The 12,037-nt window shown below is 50.6% G+C and overlaps 1 protein-coding gene across 4 annotated transcripts in view; it reads right to left on the minus strand.

Annotated features, from left to right (window-relative positions):
• AKT2 (AKT serine/threonine kinase 2) overlaps positions 1–12,037 on the minus strand; it is a 46,938-nt gene that overhangs the window by 7,906 nt on the left and 26,995 nt on the right. For all 4 annotated transcript variants that reach the window (XM_087826699.1, XM_016209211.2, XM_016209210.2 and 1 more), the window contains 4 exons: positions 11,277–11,388; positions 2,248–2,401; positions 1,673–1,804; positions 214–279 (listed from right to left, as the gene is read on the minus strand). In XM_087826699.1, coding sequence (XP_087682825.1) covers positions 214–279; positions 1,673–1,804; positions 2,248–2,401; positions 11,277–11,388 — 464 coding nt within the window. The remainder of the gene's footprint in view (positions 1–213; positions 280–1,672; positions 1,805–2,247; positions 2,402–11,276; positions 11,389–12,037) is intronic.

Here is a 12,037-nt window from a genome sequence, read left to right on the forward strand (position 1 = left end):
TTTCACCTGTCGGCTGAGGTGCTGACATGACACCACTATCTATGAAGAAGCTGCCACCCCAGGGTTTTGGGAACCCAGCAATGCCTGGCCCCAGCCACCTGGCTGACAGTAAGTCTGCTTCATAGCAGGAGGGTTGGCTCATTCCCTGAGCTCTGTCCGAGGGCTGGCCTGGAGGCCCCCGCAGTGCACAGGCCGGAGGGGAGTGCCACTCACAGTGAGGAATGGGTGCCTGGTGTTCTGGAGGACCCGGCTCTCGGTGACCGTGTGGGCGACTTCATCCTGCAGACAGAGGCCAGGTGAGGGGCTGGTGGGTGACAACATGCCAGCCCCCAACCTGGCACATGACCATCCACAAGCCCGAAGGAATAAGGGGCCCAGGCAAGGACAATCAATGGCTCGCTCACAAAACCACAAGGTGAGAAGGTGATGGGGACTTTACGATGAAGGGATCAGGCTGTCACCTCCCGAACCCACACGCCAACTTTAACATCCCTAAGAGGGAACAAGCAGACATTATAAGACGCCTGCAGTGCCACGAGGCCGTAGGAATCACCGCCTATAACTGTTCTCATGGAAGAAGAAACTGGATCTAGAATTGGGACTCCGGGCTGGGGAGCAGAAGTTGTGCGTGTGGTCCCCACACAGGCAGCATCAGTGTCGCCTGGGAACTTGGGAGAAAGCAGGTTCTTGGGCCCCTCCCCGGACTAACCAGAAATGGGGTGGCCCAGCAGTGGTTTTATAAGCCTTCCCACTGACTAACCAGGCACGGTGGTGACCGAGAGCTGCTGGTGTCCTCAACCACCGGCAGCCCAGACACTGGCTCCCCTCTCCCAGGTAAGTCTATGCTCAGGGGACGTTTGGTAATAATGTCAAGACATTTTTGATTGTCACAACTCAGGGGAGGGGGAAGGGTGCTACTGCTTTTGTGGGTGGAAGAGGGACACTGCTCCCACACCTTACAGTGCAGAGCATGACGCCACCGCAGCAAACAACTGGCCCAAACGCCAGCAGTGCTGAGGCTGAGAAACCCTGCCCTGGACCAGTGACACGGGGACTGTTCACTCGTTGGACATGATCACAGTACAATTCTAGTCTTTAAAAACTTCACCCGTTGAAGACACATCTCTAAGTACGCATGGGTAAGTTATATGCTGTCTCAAACATGCCTTAAAGTACTACAGAAGAAAGAAGGTGAGGGCAGAGCTAATGAAACAAGGTTGGCCAAATGTTGACAATTGATGCTGGATAAAGGCTACATGGGAGTTCATTATATTTATTTTCCTTTTAAAAATGTTGTGTATGTTAGGAATTTTCCATTTTAAAAACTTTAAATAAAGAAAACGAACAGAATTCCACTGCTGGCCCAGCCTCCTATTGAGACACCGTGAGCCAAGCCCCCTCACTCACAGCCTATGGGGACGCCTCCTTTCAGGCCCTGACAGTGCTGCTGGGCGAGGCCCAGTCAGACTCTCCACTTATCTCCCCAAGCGCCCAGAGCATGGGGTGGGCACTTGGCAGGCTGGCTAGCCTGTGGATTTACAGAATTGAACCCAGAGGAGTGGGTTTGGTAGAGAAATGAGACACTGGTAGCAGAAGGCACAGGTAAGTGGCCTGGCCCTGTGCGTGTCTCCCCACCCTGAGGCCAGCCAATGGCAGTGTGGGGAGCGCCCACCTTGGCGATGATGACCTCCTTCCGCAGGATCTTCATGGCATAGTAGCGGCCGGTGGCCTTCTCCCGCACCAGGATGACTTTGCCGAAGGTGCCCTTGCCCAGGAGCTTGAGATAGTCGAAGTCGTTCATGGTCTGTCAGGGGTGAGAAAGAGAAGGGCCATCAGTGCTGCCTGGCACACAGCCAGCCCATGGGAGCAAATTTTCACAAAGGAAAAGGAACATCAAAGGACACTGTTGCCAAAATGCTCCAGCACAAGCAGGAGGGGAGGCTCTGGGAGGCAACTGCTCACTGTGAAGTGGTCTTCAGACCAGGGCTCTCTCCCAGCACTCGGCTCTCTTGGACATGATGCCCTGCGAGGACTCCAATGGGGAGTGGATGGGTCTTGAGGACCTCTCGGGGGGGGGGGGGGCACAGAGCAGCCCTTGAGCATCTACCCCATAAGATCACCCATGCTACAGGACAGTCAAGGCAGGGCGGGGCCCCTCACACTCCCTATGGAAACCAAGGGTGGTAGGGCCAACACTGTAGGGGCGGCGTTCTCACAGACTGGCAGCCCTGCCCCCCAAGCACTTACCACCTTGGCCCGTGCCTTGCTAACGGCCACTTCCATCTCCTCAGCTGCAGAAGAGTCACTGGGGGAGCCACACTTGTAGTCCATGGGGTCCTCACCCGGGCCCCGCTGTTTGAGGCTGTTGGCAACCATCTGGATGGCCCGCATCCACTCCTCCCTGTGTGGGGACAGGTCAGGGAGCCATGAGTGCTGGGCAGGAAAGGCTGAGTCCCACCCCCTCCAAACACCTTTGGGCATTTTGGCTCCATCTGTCTGAGCTGGGAGAGCTGATGGGACAGGGCTGAAATTTTACAGGCCCTCTGGGTGGGAGAGAGCAAGAGTGGAATAGGGCCAGAACATCTATGTCCCAGGAGTGGACACTTGAAGTCAGGCAGATATTAAATGGTCAAAGAGGGCGACCACCTTTCTTCTCAGCCCCTTGAAAATGAGCTGCCACCCCAAGCCTTGAATGAGGAAGAGATGTGCTTCTCTGAATTCCTCCGGAACAAATGACAAGCTCAAGTGTACAAATGACCAATGTTTTGTTCAAGAAAATCAAGAGTAAAAGGAAGCATTCATTAGCCAGAGAAGCTGAGGATCTTAAAAGGCAAGTGCCACCGACATGACTCCCTGGAGGAGGCTATCTGCTGGGAGGATGGGTCAGGGACAGAGGTTCCCAACTGAGCCACCCAGCGAGGGGCACGTATTAACTTTAACTCCCCAAAAACTTAACTACTAATACCTATTGTTGACTGGAAATCTTACCGATAACAGTTAATTAAAACCTATTCTGTACGCTCTATGTATTATGTACTATATTCTTACAATAAACTAGAGAAAAGAAAAGTTAAGAAAATCGTAAGGCAGAGAATACATTTACAGTATTTATTAAGAAAATTCCATGTATATGCAGACCCGTGTGGTTCCAACCCATTGTTCAAGGGTCAACTGTACTTCTATAATCCATTAGTCCTACAACACATGTCTGACTTAAATGGGCACTGCTTTTTTATCGTGTTATATAAAATAATGGTGTGTCTTCAGGTGATGACGTCTTAGACTGGAGGAAACATGGCAACAGTGCTGAGCCCACAGGGTTCTGTAAAGTGGAGAGGGGACATTCTGCAGCTGACAGAAAGAATGAGGCAGATCTATCTGTGGACTTGGAATGACCTAAGACATCTTACATGAAAAAGGGAAGGTGTGAGCAGAGCATAGTATCATGCTATTAGAGTTAGAACCAAAAGGATTTTATGCGCATGAGATCACATAAACACCTGGCTGCCTCTGGGGCGAGCACTCACCCCTCCTCCTGCATTACAGGTGGGGAGCACACAGAGGCCCAGTGCACACCCAGGTAGAGCAGCATTGGCTTCCTTTCCTGACCCAATGCCTCAGGCAGGCATTTCTCAACTTGTTTCACCCTGTGACCTCTTTGGAATCAATTACAATATAAATCCTTGTGTCTACATTAATATTCTTGTATTTTGAAAAATAATTTACTTTATCAGATCATAACTGTTTTCTTAGAAATTTTAAAATGCTAACTTTGTGTGTAAGACCACAAATAAAAAAAAATCACCAATCTCCTAAGAGATATGCTGATATATTTTTTAAAACATTATGTATATCTCACACACAGTCTGTCATATGAAAAACAGCATGTTGCAGACGAAGATGCGTAGCGTGCTCTTGTCTTTGTTTATAAGGGAGAACACAGGCAGTCCATCAACAGTGGCCTGAATAAATATGTGACGGTTCATCCATACCACAGGAGCTCTGGATGCAGCTCCAAGGGGCTCCTCTGGAGCAACGTCTCTGGGCCACAGAGTTGATGATCAGGGGCATGGGCTCCAGGGGCCACACTAGCTGGGGCTCAAATGGTAATTCTGCCACCCGGGCAAGCTCACCCCTCCCAGTCCACCCCCCTCTGCGGTAGGCTGGGGACACTGTGATACTGGTGAGCTGCTGTGTGCAAAGCAGTGCACACATAGGAAGTGCTCAATTCAAGAAAGGTGTTAACGACCCTAAGTGGGACCTGGACCTATCCCATCCACCTTGACTCAGGTGCCCAGCCCCACAGGGATTTGCGGAACCCACAGGGACACAGGAGATTGGATGGGGGTAGCTGGGGCTCCCCCAACGCCTGACAAGCTCCCAATCCTGTTCCAACTGGACCAAGGCTGCAAGGTTGCAGCACTCAGAATTCGGAGAAAAAGCAAGGGCCTCGGTCCAGGATATTCCTCAAGGGTTTGCAACATGGTGTCTGGGGCAGAGGGGAGCTCCCACCCAGAGTTGGGGCTGATGTGCCTTCCACGCCTCAAAGGGAAGTCCCCAGGGGAACCAACCTCTTCCCCACCCCGAGACATGACAGGAACAGTAACAGCTCCACAGACACCACCTCATCCAATCTCCCTTAAGAGCACTGGCGGAGAAATGGGCATGTTTCTGACGTGGAAACTGAGGTGCACAGTCACCCATGGAGATCACCCAGCCAGGTGGCTCTGGGGACGCCACCACTGCTCCCTGATGAAAGTTACAGCTTCCCAGGTAAGGCCTAAGAGGAGGAAGGAGGAAGCAGGCACTCTCACAGGCTTAGGGAGTAACTACAGCCCGGGGCGAGGAAGGAAAGCAGTGCCTTGGGGGTTGACCTTTCCCAGGGACTCCCTCATTAAACAGAACACAAATGCCCTCCACTCACACAGGGGCGCTCTATTTCTTTCCTTTTCTTTTTAATCCACACCCAAAGGTATGTGGGGTTATTTTTTTTCTGGCCTGAAATTCACTAAGCAAGCCATGTTATTTTTAAAATTTATTTTTAAATTGTTTTAGAGAGAGAGGAAGGGAGAGGGAAACATCGATGCGAGAGTGCAACACTGATGAGCTGCCTCCTGCACGCCCCTCACCGGGAATGGAACAGGCAAACTTGAGGTGCACAGGACTACACTCAACCGAGCCACCTGGCTAGGGCTGCACTCTGTTTCTTTAATCCATGTTCTCACCCAAAGTTAGCATTTTAAAATTTGTTAAAGGACAATTTACCTCAGGTAGTGACCAGACGCTTTACGTGAGGTAACCCCATAGGTCCTCCTGAACACCCTATGAAGTAGGTACTTATTTAGCTCCTTCTAGAAACAAGGAGGCTGAGACACAGAGAGGCTGATGTGCCCAATTACACAGCCAGCAAGCAGAGGCCCCGGTACCCAGGTGCCCCTACTGCCCCCGAAGCACTTCTTCCCTCGGGGGACTTTCAGGAGCCTCCTATCCCTCACTTGGGCTCTGAGGCCAGAAGACACATTTGGTGGAGCTATGCTCCCCCAGGCAGCACCCGACTGTGTGTGGCACAGACTCGGGGCCAGGGCCTAGAGCTCAGCTCTGCTGTGAACTGGCTGAGGGGCCCTGAGTGGCCTCACTTCTCCAGCCTGTCTACTGCCCTCATATACTGGGCATCGCACAGTGGCTGAGTACACAGACTCTGAAGCCGAGCGGCCTGACACGATCTTAGCTCTGTCCGTCCTGGAGGCAACACTGGGCAGGTGATTTTACTTTCCTGTGCCTCAGCCGCTGCCACATAGAGCAGGGACCAGAGGGTCATGTAAAGGTGAAATGCAACACGAGACAGAAAGCATTAGGGCAGTGCCTGGCACAACGAGGACCTCCAAGGGTGGCTGTGAGCATTCGCCCAGCCAGCCAGCAATGCTTCCTGCTTTCTCTGCACTGGCCTGGTTCTGGGTGCTGAGGCCGCAGCAGAGACAAACCCCAGGGAGCTCCCAGCCTGATGGAGAAGATGAGTGTGTCAAGTTCCCAAGGCAGGGACTGGAACAGGAAGCTCCTTCTCAGAGGACGATCTGGGAAGGCCTCACTGAGGAGGTAGCATCTAAGCCAGAACTTGAAAGACGTCCCTAGAACATGGACTATCCTCAGCACCAAGAACAGGCACTTAGCACATGGCTGTGCAATGAAGCAGAGGGACGGAGGCAGCCATGCAAAGTGCTGGGAGGGAAAGGAAGCCAGGTGGCCCTGAGCAGGAGGGAGCCTGAGGGTCTGCAGAAGGCCCAGCAGGTGTTCTGGAGCTGAATTCTACAAAGAGAGGGAACAGAGGAGATGAGGGGAGGGTGGACAGGCCCAGATCGCACTGCGCTGCATATGCCACTGTTAGGATTTACATCTTAACATCACGGGAAGTCATTGAAGGTTTATGTAGGGATGGCAGGATCCGATTTCTGTTTTAAGTCAGCAGCTGCTGTGTGGGGAAAAGATTGGGGGCAGTGAGAGGAAGCATGAGACTACAGCAGTTCTCCAGGCAGGAGGTACTGGTGGCAGAGAAGATGGTGAAGAGAAGAGATGCCAACAAGCAGGATTCCATGGGGAGGCCCCAGGCCAGTGGTTTCACGTTTACTTCCTCCTTTGTTCATGACAGTCAGGGAACTGACCCCACTGAGAAAGTGGCACAGCGCTGGTCTCACTCTAGAGCTCCAGCCCCAACCCTGAGATACCCTGCTGGGCAAGACTAAGTACACCCCAGAGAGAAACCAGGTAAACCGGAGGTGTCAGGGATATCATTGGTGCACAGGCCTGTCCTCCTCACAGCGTCAAGAGTAACAAGTGACTGCTGGTCTGATGGCAACGGGGGACCTCTCTCCCTAACCAGGGCCGTCCTCTGACCCAGAGGGGTGTTTGCAGTTGGAGGAAATCTGAGGTCCCCCTCTGTTCACAGATATCCTCAGATGGCTGAGCTGGCTGATCCAGACCCAGCCATGTCTGGAGGGGGAAACCCGGACCCTTCAGATCTTTCCCTTATTCTATAATTCCCTGTGCCTCTGTTTCGCTATCACCATCTCTGCTTAACAGGTGAGGAATTACCTCCAGGAAATGTTGTGAGGACGAGTTAGTATATACAAAAGTCTTAGAACAGGGTGTGGCCAGCAGAGTTAGTTTTAGTTATTGTTTTATTCATTCAACAAACATTTATTGAATACCTATTTATGTTCTCAGCACATATAAATAGACAGCTGCTACGGAGAAAAAAAAGCAGGGTAAGGGTAACAGAGCCACGGGGGCAGGCAGACCACCCCGAGGAGGTAACATGTGAGCAGAGACTCATAATGATATCTGGGAGAAGAAAATTCTAAGCAAAGGGAACAGCAAGCGCAAAGGTCCTCAGGTAGAAAGTCTGTTTGGCATGTTTAAGGAACAGTGAGTAGACAAGTGAGGAAACCAGTGGTAGGAAATGATTCTGGAGAGGACACCAGGTCATGTAGGACTTTGTAGAATATGGCGTTGACTTTGGAATTCACGCCAAGTGGGACTGAAAGCCACTCAAGAGTTCTAAGCAGAGAAATTACATTATAAGATTTACATTAAAAAGATCACACTAATGTAATACACTATTAAGCACACCAGCCAAGACCAGGGGTCTGCAAACTTCTGTAAACCACCAAACAGTAAATACTTTAGGCTTCTCAGGCCACATGATCTCTATCGAAACTACTCAACTCTGCCACAGTAGGGAAAAAGCAACCTCGGGTATGGGCATGTTCCAATAAAACTTTATTTACAAAACAGGAGGCTGAGCTATAGTTTGCCAATCCCCATCCAGACTTAATTCCTGGTTTACAGGAAACAGAGGCACAGAGGACCAAAGTAAACAGGGCCAAAAGGCAGTAAGATAACATGTCCAACGTGTGGCATTCTACAAGACACCTAGCCTGCCTTATCTAAAAAAAAACATGTCCTGGGGAGGAGAAAGACAAAGGACTGAACTAGATTAAAACAGGCCAAAGAGACAGCATTGTACCTTGAATAACCCTGGTTTACAAAACAACATTTTGAGGATCACTGGAGAAATCTATGGCAGGGCTATGGGGAGGATGGTACTAAACATCTACTATAAAGAACCACCAGAGGTGTGATAATGGTACTGCGACTCTGTAGAAGATGGTCCTTATCCTTAGGAGGTGCCTGCTAAGGAGGTAAGTGTCACGAATATGAACAGAAGTACAAGATTCCGCAAAAAATACAGACCAAGCAAACATGGCAAATGCTGAATTGCTGACTCGGTGTGGGAATCTGGACGTTGGTTTATTATACTAAATGTACACTGGAAAGAAGTTGGCAGGGCGGGGGTTAGGGAATCCCTCTAGCTCCCTGGGAGAGCGGACAAGAGAAGGCAGGAGAGGCTTTCTGGAGCAGTGAGCAGGCCACTGCAGCATCTAGGCAAGGACTAGTCACCAGCATGGCCCCTGTGGGCCTTCTGTGTACGTGTACACAGACACACACAGACACACACAGACACACACAGACACACACAGACACACACACACACACACACACACACACACACACACACCCACACCCCCACACCCCCACCACCCCGGCCCTGAGCAGGCTCATTTTCACTGGGTTGCTGGCTCCCGCCAGGTCAGGAAGCTGGCTCTCTAGCCCTACTCTAGCCCTATGCCCCTCCTCCCCAGTGTTGAGAAAGGGATTCTTCCCTGCACTGAAGGGTATGGTATCTTACAACAATGAAAACCAGAATGGGTCTCTTGCCTAAGAAAACACTCTGGCGGCTCCCCACCACTCCTTCTCCAGCAGTGCACACTGGGCCAGGTACCGCTGAATCGAAGCTTCCTGTTTGTCACCCCCCTGAACCTTGTAGCAACCCAGTGACAAACCCCAACTAATTCACCGCCTGCCAAGCCCCATGGGGATCTCCATCTGGAACCCAGGCCCTGGCGGAACTCAGCAGCTTCAAGGTCCGCCACTCCTCCACTTCCAAGACCACTGGCCCTTAATTTTTCGGTGACACAAACCCCTCGATATTCCCTGGAATGACAAGCTGTCTCACCTCCAGGCCTCTACATATGCTGGTCCCTTTTCCTGTGGTCACCTTCTCCTTCCTATCTCTGTTGCCAACTCCTTCCTATCTATCCTTCAAAACTCAGCCCAACACCCAGGTGCTGTACACCTATTGGCCTTCATCATCTTTTACTGGTAGTCTGTGTTTTGGTTCCCAGTTTTCAGCTTAGCAATACCTCAGATGGCCTGAGGTGGTAATTCTGTTCCCCTTCCCCTTGGGAAGGTCTGAACAATAATTACAGTATAGACCATGGTAAAAGGTCTTGTGACATTGTTTTGTGTATGCTCTAGAAATGCACTGTCCAAGCAGATGGCCACTAGCCATATGTGGCTATTTAAATTAATTAAATAAAAGAATCCCATTCCTCAGTTGCACCAATCACATTTCAAATATCCACAGGCATCCTTGTGGGCACTGCAAGTAGAGAACATTTCCATCATGGCAGAAAATTCTCTCGGATGGTGCTGCTTTAGGTTCTCCAGGGGGTCAGCTGAATCCTCACCCCACAGACAAGCTAAAGGAGTATTTCTCAAAGAGAGGCCCAAAGGACAAAGTAGGGAAAAGTATTTGCTACTCACTACAAAGGGCTAAGCTTTCTAACACATAAAGAGCTTTCACAAATAAGAAAAAGACTACCCAACAGAAAAATAGGCAAAGGACACGAACACACCTCAGAAAGGGAAATTCACATGGCCCTTGAGAATGAGAGGAACTAAAACACCCACAGCGGAAAGACCAATGAAAACCACCCTGAGATGCCATTTCCCACTGATCAGGTTGGTAAAAATCCAAACATGTGAAAACACAAAATTGTGGACACTCTTAGAGGTGGCCTAATAGAAACATTTCTCAGTATTACAGATATACATCCCCTGTAACATAGCAAGCCTCTAGCTAAGAATTCATCTTACAAATTTACCAGCAATACGGCAATGAGACAAATACAGGTACTGCACTGTGGCCTTGCTCGTAACGAGCAAATACTGGGAACAACCTTGGTCACCATCCATAAGGAACAGCTCTACAGACATGGGAACATACAAGTGCAGCTGTTTATTTTTTATTTATTTATTTTTAAAAATATATCTTTATTGATTTCAGAGAGAGGAAAGGAGAGGGAGAGAGAGAGATAGAAACATCAATAATGAGAGAGTCATTAATGGAGCCCGCAACCCGGGCATATGCCCTGACCGGGAATCGAACCCCGATCGCCTGGATCCTAGGTCGACGCTCAACCGCTGAGCCATGCCCGGCCAGGCCAAGTGCAGCTGTTTAAAAAGCAAAACTACAGCCTGGCCGGGTGTGGCTCAACGGTTGAATATATCGACCTAGGATCCAGGAGATCTCGGTTCAATTCCCAGTCAGGGCACATGCCTGGGTTGCGGGCTCGATCCCCAGTTGGGGGTGTGCAGGAGGCAGGCGATCAATGACTCTCTCATCATTGATGTTTCTATTTCTCTCTCCCTCTCCCTTCCTCTCTGTGAAATCATTAAAGATATATTAAAAAAAACAAAACCAAAAAACGACAGCAGCAGCTCACTACAGACTGAAACAGAAGGATTCCCCAAGACAAATTAAGTAAAAAAGCAAGTTCAGAACAGTCTGTGTACAATGCTACCTTTTGTGTAACAGGAAAAAACAAGGGGAGTAGGGCGTGAAAGGCTCTACCCAAGTGAGCCTGTCCATGTCTCCCCGCTACCCCACTCCGAGAAGCTCTTGGAGGGCACATAAGAGCAGTTAACTCGGGGGTGGGGCAGAAAGGAGAGGGAAGCTTTCACTAGATACCTTCCTTATACTGTTTGATTTTGAAACTAGGTAAACCTATATCATCTCTTCTGATTAATTAAGTCTCTGGACTGCCTGCCTCAAAGTCAATGGAGATGTGCGTTAACAATGCAGCTCCCTGACCCTCTACCGATCTCCAGATAATCAGAGGCCCTGATGTGGCCCATGCTCCACCCTGTTAACAAGCGCTGCCTGTGATTCCAATGCACCCTCAGTCCTCAGACTGTAGGGGGGTCTATAGCCTGAGGACGCCTGCTCCTCCCAGCTCCAGCTGGGGAGACCCCCACACCAGGAGGGCTGGGACAAAAACTGCTAAGCAGGGGTCCAGGGGAATCTGTCTACTTGCACCCCTTTCCTTCACTAGGCCTGGCCGCTTGCAAAGGGCAGCCACACAGAGGCTCAGACTTGCCTCTCATCTGGAGAGTCTACGTGGAAAGTCCTCTCGATGACTGTGGTCCACTGTAGGCAGCGTATGACAAATGTGTTGGGCCGTGGTCTCTCAGTCTTCATCAGCTGGCATTCTGTAGGTGGAAAGGACAGAGACAGGAGGGTAAAGGGACAGCCAGCCAGATGATGTTGAAGACACTTCAGTGCCATGAGTTGCTCTGGACTTGCCCCGTGGGGCTCAAGATCGTGTGTGTGTGTGTGATAGACCACTAGACAATAATGAGGGCTGTGTGTGTGTGTGTGTGTGTGTGTGTGTGTGTGTGTGTGTATGATAGACCACTAGACAATAATGAGGGCTGTGTGTGTGTGTGTGTGTGTGTGTGTGTGTGTGTGTGTGTGATAGACCACTAGACAATGAGGGCTCAGTGGTCAGGACTGTGATGGGGGAACCTAGGGGCATCTTCTGGAGGAAGAGCCATCTCAACGCTGAACCCTGCAGGAAGAGGGAATGTGGTCAAACAGAGACCTCGTGCACAGAGACCGGAGGTGCCAGAGGGCCCAGCACACGGGGAATGGCAAATTTTGCTCTAGGTGTGAGGAATGGAGAAGTGAGACAGGTTGGAGAGGTGGGCAGGGGCCCACCTGCAGGGCTCATAGGCATGATGAGGAATCTGGACTTTGTCCTGAGGGCAACAGGGAGCTATGGAAGGCTTTCATAAGGAAGGAGCATGGACAGATTTACACAGATCCCTCTGGCTGCCATGCAGAGGGTGAGACAGAATG

The sequence above is a fragment of the Miniopterus natalensis genome, chromosome 18 (genome assembly GCF_054644295.1).
Source record: "Miniopterus natalensis isolate mMinNat1 chromosome 18, mMinNat1.hap1, whole genome shotgun sequence".
Taxonomy (NCBI): Eukaryota; Metazoa; Chordata; class Mammalia; order Chiroptera; family Miniopteridae; genus Miniopterus; species Miniopterus natalensis.